Source organism: Meles meles, chromosome 12 (genome assembly GCF_922984935.1).
Source record: "Meles meles chromosome 12, mMelMel3.1 paternal haplotype, whole genome shotgun sequence".
In the NCBI taxonomy this organism is placed as follows: domain Eukaryota; kingdom Metazoa; phylum Chordata; class Mammalia; order Carnivora; family Mustelidae; genus Meles; species Meles meles.
The window spans coordinates 96,032,515-96,051,192 of record NC_060077.1 but is presented as its reverse complement, the minus strand read 5'-3'; the positions used below and the strand labels follow the sequence as shown (position 1 = coordinate 96,051,192).

Here is an 18,678-nt window from a genome sequence, read left to right as displayed (position 1 = left end):
GCCTGGCCTGAAGGTAGCCGCTGCGAGCTGTGTTCGTGCCCAGGAAAGGTCGGTGTGCGGCCAGACGAAGGGCTTGTGGGCCTCAGCACTGCGGCTGGGGAGCAGCGGCCACCACGGGGCCCAGGAGCCCAGCTGGAGGAGCGTGGCCAGGGTTGCAGGACGAGGGGCCGCGCTCACCCCACGTCCTGAGCTTCCTCCCCGTCGGCTTTCAGGGACTTGCTCACGTCCTTTGCTCTGGCCTGCAGGTGCCCGCACACACATGGAGGGTCGGCCCCGGCCCTCGGAGGGCTTGCGTGGATGGTGTCTCCCCCACGGCAGAGACTGGCCTACCGAGCAGTGCCTGTGAGAGGCCGCCTCGGAGCGGGAGCCCAGCCCATCCATGCGCGGACACGCATGTCCCTGCATAGACGACAGAGAGCCATGTCCCCGTGAGGGAGCAGGTGGCCGTGGTCACTGTAGGGCACTCGGTTCCCGCCCCCTTAAAGAATGGGAGGGCCAAGCCTGCCGGTTCTGCTGCCCGCTGACGCCCCGTGTGCTGGTTGAATTCCACACCCGCCCCTCTGCGGGGCAGCCGTGTTGGAGGCCCCCTCCGTACGGGGCTCGCCTTGACCACAGAGCCGGCAGGCATCTCTGCTGTCAGTTGGGCTCCCCTCCTCTGGCCACGTGAGGTCCTGGGGCCTTTTCCGGAGCCGGGGGAGATGTGGGGAGCCCCAGGAAGCTGCGTCGTGGCGGGATGAGATCAGACAGCGGCGATTTCAGACCTTGGGTTCAAGGTGCTGGATGGACTCCCTTCGCTTTCAGCCTCCAGCCCAACCCAGCCTGTGGGCTGGCCCTGCCCACCTCGTTCTGCTCACCGGGGTCTTCCCTCCACGCCCATCTGCTCTGGCCCTCGTGTTCCTATCCTGGGGACAGAGGGAGCCAAGGTCAGAGAGTGGAGCTGGGGCCACAGCCCAGATGACACGCGAGGCCTGACGGAGTCCCGAAAACCCTGCTCCTGGTGTTGGGGGGACGCCTGCCCTCCCCAGGCAGCAAGATCAGAGCCTGTCAGAGTGGGGGGCCCTCCAGACAGGGCGAAGGCGCTCCTGTTGGGTGGGCGGGCACCCCCAGAAAAGGCTTTGCTGTCTTTGCGGGCTCCGCGGGCGAGATCTACCCGCAGCTGTTGGAGGGATTTCGGGGAAGGACACGAAATGAAGCTTGTGCCCGTGTCCAGGCCCCTGGTCGCCCCGGCCCTCGCTCCCGCGGCCTGCAGACAGGGTCGGGGGATCCGCAGCACCGCAGGGAGGACGGACAGCGCGCCGGGGAACGGAAGGAGCCACGTGCGGCTGCGTCGGGCCGTCCTTCCCGGTTCCGAGTGAACACATGTATGTGTGGTGTGTAGTGTGCGAACAAGACTTAAGTGTGTGTGGGTTTCCTATTCACACCTTTCCTGTTGCTGCAGCAGAAAACCTGCGCACGTGCTTGGTGAGTCACGAACGGGCTTTGGGCCGTCTTCACTGTTTCCAACTTTCTGAGTCTTCGCTAACACTGACGTCTTCGAAGACATCGAATAAACATCTTTGTAGTTACCGCGTGCGCTGTTCCAGCAAAGGTCCTCGATTCTCTCTTCCTGAAGAGTCCTCGCGACGGAGGGTCATTCCTGAGCGTCGTAACCCTTGTGCGTGACAGCAGGACCCCGGACCTGCCCCCCAACACGGCCCCCCCCCGGACCCGTCCCCCCCAGCACGGCCCCCCCGACCCAACCCCCCCCGGACCCGCCCCCCCAGCACGAGCGCCTGTCCTGGGCTCTGGTCGGCGTCTGCGTGTTCGGACCAAATGACTTTTCCAACAAAGGAAAGGCGCCGCTCCTGTCCTGTTGTGTGCACGGAAAGTGCCGGGGAACACGCAGGCTGGTGGCGTTCCGTGTGCCCACTGCCACCGCGGCTGTTGTCTCTGTCCCGAGAAGACGAGGACACCCCCCATGTGGCTGTCGAGCAGCACAGGCGAACCTCGTACGCCCGCCCCCATCGGTCACTCTGCTCCTCGTGACGTCCCTCGTCCCCGTGCCCCTCTGGGCCACCCGTGCCCTCTCTGTAGCCCGAGGGCCTGGTTTGAGGGAGTCGTTCTTACTGGTTTATTGAGCAGGAAGCTCGTCTTCGGGCCGCGTCCTGGCGGACGTACAGCCTGTGAGCAGGACAGAGGAGGAAGGGGCCTGGGTGGTCCCCGCCGCTCTGCCTGCCCCCCTTCCTGCCCTGGGTCCCCACCAGGCCCTCCAGGAGCCCAGGGCCGTCGGGCAGCCGACCTCCTCTCCTGAACACCCCCCTCGTCTCTCCTGAAGCCAGAAGCCCCGTCCTCGCGCTTCACAGACATGCAGCAGCAGGCAGGGGCGCTGATGCGGGATGGGGTGGAGGGAGGCAGGGTCGGACCTTCAGGGGCCGCCAAGGGTCGTCGAGGGGCTGGAGGACAAGGGCCGCGGGGACGTTGTGAATCCCTAACACCGTTCTGGGACAGCATTGGCTCGTGGCTTCTCGTAAACCCACTGGGTCTGGTGTGAGAGCAGGTCGCGGAGCCCTTCCCGCGGGCGTGAGGGCCGGTGCTCAGGGGCACACGCTCCAGCCTCGGATAGGCCGGCCTGGGTCACTGCCGTGTCCAGGGAGCACAGAGCGGGGTCACTTTGAGCACGAAGGGTCTGATTTATGCCCGAGGTCTGTGGCCTGTGATGCTGACCTTGTGGGGCGAGAGGACCCCCCCGAGGTCAGAATGATTGTTACCAAGTCCTGGAGGAGCAACCGAGACGACGCTCAACTACTGCAGCCTTGGGCCCGCTGTGTCCGGCGTGGGCGTGGCAGGGATGGCCAGTGGCCGAGGACGGTGGGGAGCGCCCGAACCCCGTCTGTCCCAGGCTGTGCCACCGTGGGAAAGAGCCCGACTTCTCTGAGCCTGAGCTCGTGGTCCGGTGGGGCTCACAGGGGGGCCCTGGCTCCAGGGCTGGGCGCAGGGTGGGACGCCCGTCTGAGGGGCCGGGAGCCGTGTGTCTCCTGACGGCTCATCCTCCTGAGAGCGTCCCGGGGTCAAACAATCAGGTTGCCCAGACAGAAGAGCCCCGTGCGGGACCCGACGCAGATGGCGTCATGGTGTCCCCCCCCCAGAGCCTGCACTTCACTTGGGGGCTGAGCGCGCCTGTTAAACGGACACGTCCGAGAAATGCCGTCGGTTACGGGCGGCGGCTTATACTGCCAGTGTTTCTGGTAGCCACGTGCTCTCGAGTGCTGGTGACCCTGCCTGGGCTGTGTCCCCGGGGAGGCGGGCACGGCTGGCCCATGCAGAGTGGCCCAGCTCTCTGGTGACCAGGACGTGCCATCCACACGCACGAGAATAGTCCCACCCACAGAAGGGCAGGATGTGAAAGTCCATCCGGTGTGGGAACTGGTTCCCAGAGACGTCCGAGAAGGCTGGTGGCCCAGCAGGGCTCGTGGGAGGTCCCGTCCCCGGACATGGCCCTGCCAACCCGGGAGGGCCTTGGGCCTCTGCCCCTGTGGGCGTGGACGTCGGGCAGGGCTGGGTGGAGTGTGAGCCGGGGTAACCAGGATGGTGACAGCTTTGTCTAGGAAACCTGGGAACACACAGAATGTTCCCGGCAGCCCACTTGTTCGTGGAGAGCTAGAGACGGCCACCAGCACAAAGAGAACCCAAGACACAATCTGGAACGTTCCTCTAGCGGGTGCTGGAGAACAGAGGACAGTAACCAACTAGAGCTACATGTCTGACACGGACAGATTCCCAAGACAACGCTAAGTGAGGGAAAGGGGATCCCCTCTTAAAATCCCACACCAGGCGCATCGAACCATGCTGCGGAGAGACACACTTTGCTCAGAGGGCTGAGGGGAGGATGTCGGAGCCCCAGGCTTCCAGGTCAGGACCGTTCTCGCTGCAAACATGGGGTGGTCACAGCAACCCGAATCCTGAGCTGTGGCTCTTCCTCTGAGAATGAAAGCATTTCCAGAAATCTTACTGTGGGGGAGGGCTTGGAAAGATACGGAGTAGGAGAAACCCTTTTCACTAAGTTATAAAACACGAGGACCTGGTTTTATTTACTAGGATGCAACCGAACATGACGTGGAGGTGGAAGGTTCTGGGGCCCAGGTGCAGGCACCAGGTGGACGCCGACAAGGAGACAGGTGCGCTGAGGAGATGCTGCTGGGCGGCCCCTGAGCACCCTGACGGCCGTGGTGGGAGGTAAGAGGACCCGACCCTCTCAAGAACCGGACTGGAGGCCGTCGGACACGACACCAGACGCTCCCCCAGAATTCAGGACGGAGGACAAAGGGATAAGGGGCGAGAAATGACAGGTAAGAGAGAACAAGGAAACCCAGAATGACGAGGAAGAGCACAACAAAGCCACTTTAGACGAATGGGGACTGGTTCCTAACCCAGAATCCGCAGGAGACCGGCCACCCCGAAGAAATCCTGAGATACAACAACACGATAAAGATAAAAATCCTGAAAGCGTCCAGGAGGAAGGGCGGGACAGTGGGGGGGCTCAGCGTGTCTCGGGGGACGGCGTCGGTGCCCCTGACCCGGTTGCGACGGGGCCAGCGGGCCAGGAGGACCTGGTACCGCGTGGCAAAGCCGCTTTCGGGTCCGCGAGGGCTCCGGCTGCCCAACTTGCCTTCTCAGGCCACGTGCAACACACGGGAACTCAAATCACAAGGATCACAAAACTGTGGTTCAAAAAGACAAGAGGGTCTCAGTCTGGAGCCAAATAGGGGCAAATTTCGGGGCACGGGGCAGCTGTTCTGCCCGCGGAGAAGGGGTCCTCACACAAGTTCGTGTGGAGACTTTTCTCTGCTAACGACCGAGAACGTGCCGTCACTCTGCTCTTCGCTGCGAACGCCCCAAACCCACTGGGAAGCCGGCAGGGCCGTGGCCGTGTGCCTGCCGCCGCGCAGCGTCTCTGTGCGTGTCTGACATCCCCGCGGCTCGCCCTTCGTCAGGGGACACTGCAGACGTGTGCGGGAGGCTCAGCGTCCGCGCGGATGCACGGGGACCGCGCTCGCATCCCGACCCCCGTCTCTCCCCACCGTGTGCGTCTGTCGGGTGCAAATCCCAGGCCTCTCCTCCAGGATGTCCCTGACAACCAAGGACTCTCACGAAAGCGCGTCGTCCCACCCAAGCGCCGGTCCCATCACCGACCTACGCTGTGTTGTCAGGCCGCAGGCCCGTCCCTCGCAGTTCGCCTGTATCGCGACCCAGACAAGCCCCACGCGGGGAGCGACTGGTGCGCTCCTTGGCTCGTTAACCATTAGGTTTCCTCCATTTCTAACTTTTTTCCCCTTAGAAATTCTGTTTTGAAGAAACCAGCTTGTCGGTCTCAAGAAATTTCTGAGTCTGGATGTGGGCGCTGGGTTTGATGGAAACACGGAGGCACCGAGTGCGCGTCCCCCGCTAGGGGAGGCCGGTCTGCGGAGCCGCACGCTCGGGGTCCCAGAAAAGGCACCACCACAGGCACAGGCGGGCCTCGGAGGTCGCCGGGGGACGGCTTAGGAGGGAGGGCGCAGAGGAATTTCAGGGCAGCAAAACCACCGTTCGGGGCCGTGATGGTGGGTTCACGATGTCATCCATTTGTCTGGACTCACAAGCACGCCCACCACGTTACCCCAACGCAAACCACAACTCTGGTTGACAAGGACGCCTCGGCGTGGGCTCATCGACACGGACGCACGACCCTGTCGGGGGATACGGATAATGGGGAGACCGTGCATGTTCTGGGGGGCCAGAAGACAGAAATCTCCATACCTTGCCCTCAATTCTGCTCTAAAAAGAGTCTATTAAAATAATATGCATAAATGGACTAAAACGCCACATTGAAACGTTAATGTGGTTAAATTTGGTGCCAGGATTCTAGCAATTTTTCTTCCTCTTTGGGGTGCATATGTTAAAAGGTCGCAATGAGGTTAATTTTAAAAAGCAAGGGAAACGATTTCAGACAAGTACAGAAAAGGCTGTTGTGTGACCGTGAGACCGAGGGGGTGTGAGGGGTGTGTCTTGTTTCCTCGTGGGTACTGGAGAGGTTTTCCACCTGCGAGGCACTTTCAAAACAGAAAGCTTTGCTTAACAACCAGGCTGCCTTGCACGAACACACACCCGTACGCACACACAGGCCCCACGCAGCCGTCCGGCGCTGGGCTTCAGGGACACGACTCCACGCCGTGAAGCTTCCTGTGTACGGCTGTGCCAGTCCCAGGGCGTTCGGGGTGGCAAACCTCCAGGCCAGAGCCCGGCTGGTGCCGCGCAGGGAGCAGGGCCCCGCTTGGCCCCGACTCCGTGCCCCCTGCCGGACATGGCCTGTGGACCGGGTAGGGCAGGGTTGTTTGGAAACATGAAAAACTCAGGACGGGAGATCCACGCATAGTCACACAAAATTTCAACTCTATTTCCCACGGGAGAAAAATTTCATTGAATTTCCAGGTTGATTTTTCAACGTTTGTAAATAAACGGCCTAAAATTTGTTCCCTACTTGTGCAAAGGCGTCTTGCGGACCGAGAGCTCTCCTCCAATTCCCCCGCACACATCTCTTACCGCCCATTCCGACCACAGGGCTCTCAACCCGACGTGCAGGGACGCCCAAGTCTCCTGCTCCGGCTTCGGAAGCCAACAGACGACTCTGGGTCCCCTGAGCAGACGGCGGTCAGCCCCACCCACGGCCCCGGCCCCTCCCCCACCCACGGCCCCTCTGCTGCAGGGGGAGGCCTGAGCCCCACAGCTGCCCCACCCAGGCTCCCAGGGGCAGGGGGCCAGAATCTGTTTAAAAGGCAGTTTTGTTCATTTAGGACACAGACACGTCATGAAACGACAAGAACCCAAAGGCCAGATGGTCGGGGCCGGCCATCAAGGGCACCCGGGGCCGTGTTCCTGCCCAGCTGTCCCACAGCGCACGTCCCCACGTGGACGCCTACTCCCGGCCAAGTCAATTCCCACCGCCCGGAGGAAACCGCCACCTCGCAGAGTGGGGCACCTTGAGGCCGGGGAGAAGCCCGAGCAGCGTCACGGCCCCGGCGCGCTGGGCCTAGCAGCTGAAGTCACGACACGGCGTCCTTCGCGGCAAACCGGCAGACCTGCGTGGTCTCCTGCTCAGTTCTGCTCACGGCTGGGCCTCGTCTTCCCTCCCCAGACCAGTTTCTCGGGGTCCCAAGGCCATGGTCTTTCCTTCCCGGTGACACCAGGTCCGGGTCTTTCCCTCAAATTCAGCCACGGTCATTTCCCCATTGCTTACGGGGGCACCTGGGATACCGGGGTATCTGAGCACTGAGCAGTGGTCTTGTCCCCCTCCAGAACCTGCAGGAAGGGCCCGACCAGCTGAGAAGGACACCACTCCCGTCCCCACCCTCCTGGGTGCACACGGCCCCCACCTGCCACTCCAAGCCCACAAGGTCGCCCACAGGTGTCTGCGGCAGCTGCCCAGGCCCAGCCCACAGCCTCTGCTCACACCCTTTTACCCCCAGCGACGGATCAGCACCCGAGGAGCCCTTTCTGAAACCATGGCCTGAGGCTGTCTGGCGTTTACTGCAGAAATCTCCAGCCCAGCTCCTTAGGCTTCACAACCGCTGCCCTGCCTCCGGGTCTGCGCTCACTGTGCGTGTTACAGAGGCTCCTCCTTGCCAAGCCAGCCCCGCACACCTCCCCTATTGCCGTTGTGGAGAGAGGAAATCAACAGCTACGCTCCCCTCCTGGAGAAGAGCAAGGCCAGGGCGCAGCCTTGACTGCTGGACATGTGCCCGCCTGCCCACCCATCCTGTGCGCGGGGAACACCCCCCCAACACGCTCCCCCTGCCCGTCATTGGAGGTACAGACGGGATCTGAGCATCACGCCCTGTTGTGCGAAGATCTACCGAGTGCAAGTAGCAGAGGGATAGCCCAAACTCCGGGAGGGGGATTCAGGTTAATGATGCCAGGGAACACCTAGAACCAGCTGTACCTGAAGCTCCATCGCTTCTCCAAAAGTGAGTATCATAGCAAGGTTACCCCAGCGGAGCCGTGATTCTGTTACCTGTGCTCGAAGGCAGTGTGCACGGCACACGGACTTAACCCAGCCTGTCCCTTCGGACTCCGCGAGCCGTCCAGAAAATGGGGCGGAGAGGCTCGCACAGCTGATCTACGCTGGAGAAGGTGCGCAACACCTCAAACTGTCCTCGAGGTTCGTGAACGTATGCCGGGTCACCTGCAGCCCAGAGTCTGCTGCCACCGACAGGAGGTCTGTCAGGGCCGTCTCAGAGGAGGTGGAGAGACCACCCCCACGGGCAGCGTGACCAAGGCTCACACCCAGAGATCTCTGGGCCCTGCACCAGCATCTCCTGGAGCTGCATGAACGCAAAGGCCCGTGGGTCAGACCTGGACCCAGCGCTGGGGACCAGGTACCATCGGGCTGTCTGGGGGACACACATGTTCTCCAGCTTCTCGGACAGGCTCGGAGCTGCCTGGTGTCGTGGTATCTCAGATCCGGCGCTCGTCACCTGAGAGCGACCAATGACGGAGACCCTCTGTGTTCTCAACGTTTCGCTACAGGTACCACGAAGTCGGTCCCACGGGACGGCCTGCAGGAGTGAGGCAGGTCTGTTCTCCCAGCGACGGCCCGCAGCAGCCGGACGGGCGGCGCTCTCGGCCCCACGGCCGCGGGGAAGGCAGGGCGCCAGCTGCTCCTGCCGCAGCGCACCAGAGCGAGCTTACAAAAAGGCGTTTTATTCAATGAAAGAGAAATCTGCTCGGTGGTTCAACGCGAGATCGATATACAAAACTTTACATCCGAGTCCCGGGGGAGGACCCCGCACCCACCCGCTGCCCGGCCCCCACTGCGCACTCTGGCTGCCGCCCGCGTCCCGCCTGCCCGATCCGCACCAGGCTGCGCAGGGGCGGCGCCATCTTTGCCACACCGCCTCCCAGGACACCGTCCCTTAGAAAAGTAGCTTTCTGTAGTAAAATTCTAAAAACACCTATTTCTGCAAAATTATGTGTTTCTGTATGTGGAGCTCTGCAAATATACGCGTCTTTCTAGAGAAGACGGAACGTCCGAGGGCCTGCGCTGCCTGGAGCCCTCCGGGGACGGAGTGCACGCCCGCCCTGCGCCCCACAGGTCACATGAGGTCGTTGAGCTCTGCCTCAAGCGCCGCGGCCATCTCGTCCGCCTCCGAGCTGCTGCCCTCCTCGTCCTCCCCGCTGGACTCCCCGCTGGATGCGCTGCCGGCGTCCTCCTCGGGCAGCTTACGCTTGTGGCCCCTGCAAGACAGACGCAGACCGTGAAAGGCTCGCAGCAGGGGCAGGCACACATGGGCACTGCAGCGCGCACGCCCCCAGCACAGCGTCCACGCCCCGGCACGCACAGACGCGTGTACCCCACAAGAACACCCCGGCACACATGCCACACAGCGCTGTCCTCTGGGGAAGGTCACTGCAAAGTGCTGTCCTAGTTTCACGGCGAGAGCCGGCTGGAGCTGACGGCTGAAGCCAGCTGACCCCAGAGCGAGGCACTCGCTCTGTTCCCCGTGCCGCCGGGCCCCGCAGAGGCGGCCCCACAGCAAGAGTCCGGCGCACATGAGGGAGTCCCAGGCAGACAGGACAAGGCCGGGACACTGTGAGTGCGGCAGGTGTGGCTGAGGCCTGATGCCCAGCCCTCCACCTGCAGAGCCGTGACCTGCCCTCTTGGCAGCACTCCAAGGACCACCAGACGTGAACCAGGACACAAAGCACCAGCAGAGAGGCTGGTCTGTCCAAGGAACCGGCCTGCCGCCCGCACACCTGGAAGCCCAGGCGCACCCCAGGTGACCGCGCGGGGCCAGCACACAGTCCACTGCCCCCAGACTCCCCGCTCCCGAGTCCACGTCCACTCAGGCTACCCTGATCACAACTGAAGGGCACAGCAGGTCTGTTGGGCAAAGTCACACAAACACGAGGTCGGGGAGGCTCTCTGCAGCACTGGGTCACATGGGACCTGAGACCAAGAACACAGAAGAAACTTTTCCAAACTGGCGAGACAATAAAGCACCGTGAGAAACACTCCCGAATCTGAAAACAGCAACTGTCAGAGCTCAGAAAGGACAGAAACCCTGAGAAGGACTCAGGAAGCAGAACTACGGCGTCCGTGCGAGGGCTCAGGCTGGCGACGGGGAGCGTGGTGGGAACCCGGCGTCCGTCCGTAGGACTTGAACCCCCGGTCGGGCCCAGACCAGGCGCAGGCGCGGCCTGACAGACACGCGGTCGGGTAGCTCAGCAGCAGCTTCTGGGTCTGCAAGACACCCCGAGACCAGGTCTTCTACCAGGATTTTACTTTGGAGAGCGAGCGAACGTGCGCGTGCCAGCCGGGGGAGGGAGAGGCACAAGCGACTCCTCGTGCAGCAGGAACCGGGGCTCGACCCCATGGCCCTAAGGTCACAACCTGAGCCAGAACCAAGGGTCAGTCGCCCAAGTGCCCAAACAAGCTGTTTCTGTGCCCACCGGAGGGCTGTGCGCTGGCGGAGTGGAGACGAGGCCGTACCTGCAACACCGCACAGGCCAACGGCTGACCTGTTTCAGGTGTGAGCGGCAAGGGGCCGTCCAGTTACTACAAGGGGACGTTTTTACTGCTCCCACGACTGACGACCCCAATAAAACCAGTGTCCCACGGGGCACTGCCCAGGAAAGCGTGCGCGGGTCTCAGGTGCCCAGACCTGAGTGCAGGAACACGTCCTAGCTGCTGGCATGCGGTGGAGGTTTACCGAAAACACCAGTGATTGAGAAAACCTGGGAAACACTGGCTGGACCCCATTCTCCAGACACCCCATCCTCCCAGCCCCTAGCCGGCCGCAGCCTGCAGCTGGAGAGCACGCTGGGGGAACGTGAGGCTTGTCTCCCGTCACCCTACGATCTACCGTCAGGATGTGCTCCCGGTCCTGGGCTTCCACCAGCCCCGGGAGTCGTGGCCGGGCTGGGAGCACACGTCACGCTGCGTGGACACGCACTTGTCGCCCCGTATGGGGGGGTCCCCTGGTTTGTGCAGAGCCGGCCTCAGGAAGTGACAGACACAACCAACTTTCCTCGCCGCCCCCTACAAAGTCTGTTCCTCGTGGAGAGCCCATCCCCACCCAGGTTCCCTTTCATCCCTTTGAGAGCTTGAGGCAAAAAAAACAAAGACAGAGAATGCCTGCCGCTGGGGATGAAGGCACTGAGTCCAGGAAAAAGCTGGACCCAAGGCTGTGAGGACGCGGATCAGGAACCCGTGGAAACAGCTCAGATGACCCCCCAGGCAGAGGCGTGCCGGCGGGACCAGGATAGCAGAGTTCAGGGAAGAGCAGGGACCCCAGGAGCAGGACGAGGGCAGGCAGAGAAGCCGCAGATGGCTCGGAAAGTTCTCTCAAAACAGCCATCTTACAATGACAGTAATTTAGGATAAAATCTTTTGTGAAACTCCCCCCTTTTTAAAAAATATTTTATTGGACAGACAGAGATCACAACTAGGCAGAGAAGCAGGCAGAGAGAGAGGGAGAAGCAAGCTCCCCGCTGAGCAGAGTCCGATGCGGGGCTCGATCCCAGGACCCTGGGATCATGACCTGAGCCGAAGGCAGAGGCTTTAACCTACTGAGCCACCCAGGCGCCCCCAAAATCTCCCTTTTTTTAAAGAAAGATTTTATTCATTTGAGAGAGAACACAAGTAGAGGAAGGGGGGGAAGCAGGCTCTCCACAGAGCAGGGAGCCCGAGGCAGGGCTGGAACCCAGGACCCTGGGGCTGCGACCTGAGCCAAAGGCAGCCACCTCACGGGCTGAGCCCCAGGCGCCCCTGTGAACCTTCCGCCGGCTCTAGAATGTCTGGGGCAGCGGCGCCCAGTCGTGCTTGGTGAAGTAACATAGAGCAGAACTGAATTTTACTAATTAAGAACGACCTTGGAACACCTGGGTGGCTCTGTTGCGCATCTGACCCGATTTTGGTGCAGGTCGTGATCTCAGGGTCACGGGATGGAGCCCCAAGTGGGCTCGATCAGCAGGAGGCTTGCTGGAGGCTCTCCCTCCCCCCAAAAACTCATCCCAAGAATTGGAAACAGGCCTGCAGGTGACCGTCAATAAGCCCCTCACAACGCACGGCGCTCGTGACACGCTCACAGACGGACCCTGCAGAAAACTGAGAGCCCGGCAAGCCCTGACTCCATGTGCAATCCAGCGGGAACACGACGCGGCATCAGCATGCGCACGTTTCCTCCTCGACGTGCCCACCTCCGAACGCGCTGCTGGCGGCCGCCCTCCGGCGCCTTGAGCTCTCTGTCCCTGGCGCGTTCGACGGGTCCCGTGACTGCGACAGCCGCGCACACATGCTTGTCTCACTGACGACCAGCACTCAGTGTCCACAAAGCATGTGTTCAACTTGCCGGTTAAAGAAACTCGTTTTTTTTCCAGAAAGAAAGAAGCCACCGTACCGCCCTCGGCGAGGCCACCGCCCGGGCGAACACACCTGTTCCGTGGATGCGTGTGCGCACGCGTGCAAGGGAGGGCCAGGTCGGCCTCTTGCAGAACAGCACGTACGAGGCCGACTGGGGCTGCTCCCTTCTCGGACGCGTGCGCGGCACAGAGCGAGCTGGGCACACCAGGCGTTTCCTCATCCGCGAGCGCCGGCTGCGGGGAGCCTGCCTTTCGCTGTGGGCGGGCACCCGGCCGTCTGGTCGCCTGACACGTGGGGTTAGACACGCTCAGCCTACAGGGCGGCCGTCAACCCCCCGCTGTGTGGTCAGCCCGCGTGGGGTGTCAGGCGGCTGTGGAAGGCAGCTGGCCCAGAGCGTGCAGACAGCCAGGGCTCCAGGCTGGAGGCCGGGTCCCCCGTCCCTGTCCACAGGACCCCTCAGCCGTGCGCGGGAGCTGGGCCACTCACGCTCGAGCCGAAGAGCGCACTCTGCTGCAAGGCCAGGCTTGTCCCGCACATGGCACAAGGGTCTCCGGGGAAGGGGACCCGTGGTGGAGTGGAGGGCATGTCCCCCGCGACTATGTCCATGGAGAACCTGTCCCGGGGCCTGCTCCAGCGCGAAGCTCCGTGCCACGGTGACAGTGACCAAGGTGACAACCGCCAGCCCGTGCAGCCAGTTTACGGAAGGACCGAGACGACATCCCTGTCTCTCGCTCGGAGACGCCGGCAGACAGCAGGGCAGCAGGGGACCCGACCCGGCAGTTTCCGACACTCCCGCGCCGAGCACACCAGCTGCCCCGACGTGAGCTCAGGGACGTGGCAGCCCGTGTGGCCGGGTGTGCTGTGCACCTCCTCGGGTCACGACGTGCAGAGCAAGGACACTCGTGGCCCGACGGCCCGGCCAGTTGGTCTCCGAGAGGCTCTGCCTCTTTTTCAAGAGACGCCAGTTCGCGTCCCAGGAACCACGGAGGGGAGTTTTCACCAGCAGAAACCAAGGGAACGACCGCATCCCCAAGATGGCCTGCGGGGAAGTCCCAGCAGGCAGCAGGGTCAACAGGGGCAGCGAGCGGCCCAGTCCGCAGCCGGCGTGCAGGCGTCCGGCGAGCGTGTTTGCAGAAGACATTCTCCAGACCATCTGTGGCAACTGTTTCTGAAAAGCCTGCTGACGGCCAAGACGACCTCTGAGCGCCCTCGCAGAAGGAGCAGGAAGGGCTCCGGTGCCCCTCCCTCACTCCATAGCCCAGTCTCCTGTGCGTCTGGCCTGGCGGGCCCTGTGGCTGGCACGAGGGTGCGCTCACAGACGCCCTCCCCCACCCCGCGACCACTACCCTCGTGCCGCAGCCCACCATCTGGACCAAGAGGGCAGGGTCCTTTCACGTGGCTCCTTCTGCCGGCGTGGGCTGCTGTGCCCCACCGCCGTGTGCGTGCGGGGGTGACGGAGTCCGCCTCCTGCCTCTCGGCCCTCGCCAGGATGGACGGCAGCGGCCAGCCTCTGAGCGCTGCCCACCGCTCACCCCGAAGCTGCACACGCGCGGGCCCGACCTTCAGTCTGCTCTCGTACCACCCGACCCGCTCACACCGCAGGCTCGAGGGTGGTGCGGCTCTGACCCTGTCCGAGACCCACCGGGACCCCATGGCATGGGCCTGGGCTCCTGGCCTTCCCTCCAGACGGGGGCTGCGGGTGCCTTGCACGGACACCGCGGCACACGGTCGGCATGGACGGTGGCCCGAGTCTCCCCCGGTCAGACACGGGGATGGACTCTTCCCTCTGCTCGGGCTGTCACTCGCGCGGTACAAGCCGTGCACCGCATGTGACTTCACATCGTACGCGTGAGCGGGCGGAAGGAAAGTGCACTCACAGCGCGACACGCGAACCTTCCCGTTCCCCGTTTCTTCCGAGATACGTCGTTCCTCCTGCCTCTGCCAACCAACGGCCGGCGCCCGCACGGCTCGCCCCGCAGACCGCGCCGCACACGTCGTCTAACACGCCTGCCCCTGCTGTCGGTTCAACGAAGAGAAAAGAGACGCGAGAGCTCCCGGTGCTGATGACTCCACGGCGCTCCACGGTCGCGCGTTCCCGTCTCTGCGCGGCTCCCCAGCTCGCAGCCAAGGCCGTCCTTCAGGATGTCCCATGAGGCAAGCAGGCTCCCGGCGAAGGCTCTCCGCTGCGGACGGGGACGTCCTCCTCTCGCCTTCTGATGGGGTCCGCCTGCTGCTGGCCTTGTCTCCAACACCTGTGCGGGCCCGTCTCCGCAGCAGCTGCCGTGCGTGCCCGGTCCCTGGCCGTCAGGGCCACGGGCGCGTGCAGTCGGGGGTGTCTGCGCCGACCCCCCCCCCCAGTCGCAGGAGCTTTCGGGGTGTGTGGGAGACAACGCCGTCCCTCCGCCCTTTCGGGGTGTGTGTGGGGAAAACGCCATCCCTCTGCCCTGGGAGCTCTTCTGCCCCCCACGTCTAAGCTCATGGCCAGGCCGCTGCTCTTCTGAGAACGCTCGCTTCCCTTCTGCGCTTTTTGCACCGCTGGCCACTGCTCGCGCTCAGTCCACATGGCTCCCTGGGGCCGGGCGTGCTCACCACGGCCGCGCTCCCAGCAACTTCTCTGGGAGTGGAAGCCGGCGGTGCGGTTCCCACGCTGTGGAGGCCGGGTCTGGCCTTTCGCCGGCCGGGGTGGCCACTGTGCGCCGAGGGACCAGCTGGGCCATTTGGGCGTGAAGACCCTGTCGAGCAGCTCAGCCACGCGGACCTGGCGAGAGGGGCGGCCAACTGGACACCCGGGGCAAAGCCGGCCCTGCCTTCCCAAGGTCCCTCACTTCCGTATCCAGTCCCCGTGAGCGAGAATAAAATACAACCGGACACGCACATTGGCCAACTTCTCTGTTACAGGAACAAACGAGGTCCGCAAACCCAAGTCACCCGCGACGGCCGACAGGGAGCCGCTGCCATCTGACTCTGCTGCGGTCGGGGGTCAGAGCCGTGGGGCACCCGCAGAAACCCTGAGCTCCCGCCACGGCCACACTCACGAAGCTCAGGAGAAGCAGAGAAAGGCAGGCGGGAAGGAGCACCGAGTCTCCAGGCTTGGGATGACGGAAGCCGGCTTGGACGTCCCTCACAGCAAGCAGAGCCTGAGCACAGTCTGGGGGTGCCCTGCTCTCCTGGCCTCGGGACAGGTGTGGACACCGGGCGCCTGCAGGGTGCTCAGCCCCACATCCGGTCCTACGTACGTCTGGCTGTCCCCCACCCCATCACGTTGGAGGATTTCAAGCTTCTTACCGCCTGGCTGGCACCTTTGGTTTCGATGTTCTCCACAGCACAGGAGAAACTTTCAGCTGGAAGCCGGGGTGCCTCTCCCTGAGCAGGCTGACCACTGAGACGCAGGAGACGCAGGAGAGCCAGCCTCCGGGCCTAAATCCACACTGCTCCACCCGCCTGCAGGGCAGAAGGCCAGCACCCGATCCACGTCAGAGCAAAGGCTTTTTCCGACCAGCCTGGAGCCTGTCGCGGTGGGCATGGCCCCGTGAAAATGCAGAAACAAAAGAGCACGTGCGCTCTGGGGCTCGGCGGCACACCTGTGGGCCCAAGAGAAGATCACACTCCCGGTGGGTTCCACCCAGGCCTTTCTGAATCTTGGCGAAAAATACCTCAATTTCTCTTCCACCCAACAGGGAAAGAAGGCGGCGCGTCCCGTGTCGCGGGCACCAGGCACACCTGCACCCCCGCTCCGCAGACCCCAGGGGCACCCTGCACAGGGACGAAGACACGCCAGCACGACGACCCGGCAAGGCTTATCAGCACCTCGTGCGGCATTTTAAACAACTAGTTCCTAGAACAACTCGACGCGGCTTCCCGCCTGCTCTGGAGGGCTCTGCTGCATGACGGGCGGGGCAGCGAGCGCCTGAGAGGCGGCAGATGTCCTCCCGCTCTGCAGCCCGGCTGCACGTCCACGGCCCTTCTCGGAGAGACGTTCCCACACGCGGGGCCACGAATCTCTGCGCCTTCTCCCCGGTCACCGTTGAGACATGTGGCCCAGTCCTGCTCTGGAACTGGACTGCTCACGTAAACAACTCTTTTGGGCTGTTTATTTACCCACAGAACGTCTTGGGTCGGACCCGACGGGTGCGCACGGACTCAGTGGGGAAAGAGAAGAGCCCCCCGCACAGAGGGAGATCCCAGGCACGGGGCGAGCACACGCGTCTGTGTTCTGTGTCAGCCCCGTGCACTGGCTGCCCTACAGCAACCCGAGACGGCACCACGGACGCTCCCATTTCAGAAGAGGAAACTGAGGCACGGAAGCTTTGAAGGCAGGCCCACTGTCGTGTGGCTGGGAGGAGGCTCCTGGGACGCGTGTCTGCCGGCTTCTCGTCACAGGGTCGGCCGCGGCTGGGGCGGTCCTGCTGAACCCCCGCGCGGCGGGAGCAGCCGGGGCTCTGACAGGGGCGGGCAAACTGCCCAGCGCACAGGGCAGGGGGCGCAGTCCTCCCCGCGGCAGACGGCGGGTGCCACCTGCCGACACTGTGCCGGGAACAGCGCCGCCTGCAGCCGAGGGACACGTGCCCCCGCTCCACGGTCAAGCTGGCGAGGGCAAAGCCAGGAAGGCCTGTCCGGCTGCGCAGTGTGTCTGCCTCCCACACGCACTGGCCCAGGAAGCTTCTGGAAGACGTGCTGTCTCCACCAACACGAGGGAGCAAAGTGAGAAGCGCTGGTGCCGGGAAGCAGTCTGGCGCGGCGAGGCCAGTCCCAGCATGCAGCGGGCCCAGAGGCAGATCAGGCGTGCGGGGACAGCGGCTCTGGCTTTGGTGGGATTGAGCCGAGCCACTGGGGTGGGAAGACTCAGAAAGAGGCAAAAAGGAAGGAAACTGAGCAAAGAGCAAATGAGGTGATCAGATCCAAGTGAGACAAAAAGAGCCTTCGGAGAAGGAGAGCCAGCAGGCCGCCCCCGGCACAAGAGGGGACGGGGTCGTGTCAGTGCTGGTGGGGAGGCGGCTGCGGCCCGAGCACGCCGCCCACGGACGGGGCCGCCAACAACAGCGCAGGGCATGCCGGAAAGTGGGCGCTGTGCCCAACGTGCCAGCCACGGCGCTGCCTTGCCCTCTGCCCCAGGCTGGCGACCGCTGGCCCTGCAGGGTGTCACCGCTAGCAGCGCCCAGGACATGCTCTCCCCAGGGGACGAAACTGGGGTCCACGAGCAAAAAACTGAAGCCACAAGACGGGGAGAGAAATTCCTGTCACCGAAAACGACACCTTCTGGAAACGCCCAGGTCTGCGGACTCTGTTCTGACTCCGTCGCACCCGCAGGCGTCTCCAGGCCGGGCCCCTCCCCCCGGCCCCTCACCTGGGCCCCCGGCTGCCTGCGGCGGTCCTCTCCCCGCACGGCGTGGCCTCCGGCGTGGCCTGGGGCTCCCGGGGTGGGGGCCGCTCCTGCCGCTCCTCCTCCGGCCTCCTCTTCTCACTGTCGCTCTCGTCGCTGCCCTCTCCTAGGATGTCATCCACCTGGCGGAGGGGGACAGTCAGTGCCGGCCACAGCCACCGCCCACCCCGCGGCCCCGGCCCCACCCAGTCCTAGCCACACGCGCACACTCCTGGTGCGTGGGCGGCACGTCCGGCTCCTGGGTCTGCAGCGCCGGGCCCTCAGCCGTGGGGCTCTGGGGGGTGACAGCAGGTTCTGGAGGCCGCGGGAGAGCCGACAAGGCCAGGCTGCCCGTCCTGGGCTCCCCACACCCATGTGACCCTGGTACAGGTCACGCGGGCCCCAGGAACACCCCACAGGTGACCCTAGTGCAGGTGACGCGGGCCCCGGGCCGTTACTTCTTGGCGGCATGATTCTGAGAGGGGTTTTCTAGCTGGTGCGTGAACGAGCTTCACGGCGAAAACGGAGGATTCTGCTAAAATGCTCGTGACAGACGAGCTGCAGAGAACGACTGCTTTCCAGGAGACGCTCTGCGGTGTCGGGGGGGGGGGGGCGCTGCTGCCGGCGGGGTCCCAGCTACGGCGGGGGGGCTCGCTCTCTCCCATAAGCCGCCAACTGAACCATTCAGGGACACACCAAGCGAGGGCAATGGGGACTCGTAGTCACGGGCCCTAACATCGGCCCTCACGGCTCCTCTACAGCGGGGGGCAGGTCTGCTTCCGGAGGCCGAGCGCCGGGCCCCCAGGGACGCCACCAAAGTGGGGGCTCCCATGGTTCTCCCACTAGCACGGCTCGGCTGCGCTGCCTCCTAACACCCATTCAGTCCGACGGAGCTGTTACGTCACACAGCAGACGGGGTGAGGGTCAGCCTTCCACCGTGGTCTGA

The 18,678-nt window shown here is 63.7% G+C and overlaps 1 protein-coding gene across 4 annotated transcripts in view; it reads right to left on the bottom strand.

Moving 5' to 3' along the window:
* Positions 1-8,697: 8,697 nt before the first annotated feature.
* CTDP1 (CTD phosphatase subunit 1) overlaps positions 8,698-18,678 on the bottom strand; it is a 52,328-nt gene continuing 42,347 nt past the window's right edge. For 2 of the 4 annotated variants that reach the window (XM_046024487.1, XM_046024490.1), the window contains exons 12-13: positions 17,718-17,875; positions 8,698-9,246 (exon numbers count right to left, since the gene is read on the bottom strand). In XM_046024487.1, the coding sequence (XP_045880443.1) occupies positions 9,105-9,246; positions 17,718-17,875 (300 nt within the window). In that variant the 3' untranslated portion in view covers positions 8,698-9,104. The remainder of the gene's footprint in view (positions 9,247-17,717; positions 17,876-18,678) is intronic. The other 2 variants (XM_046024489.1, XM_046024488.1) reach the window with 1 other exon arrangement.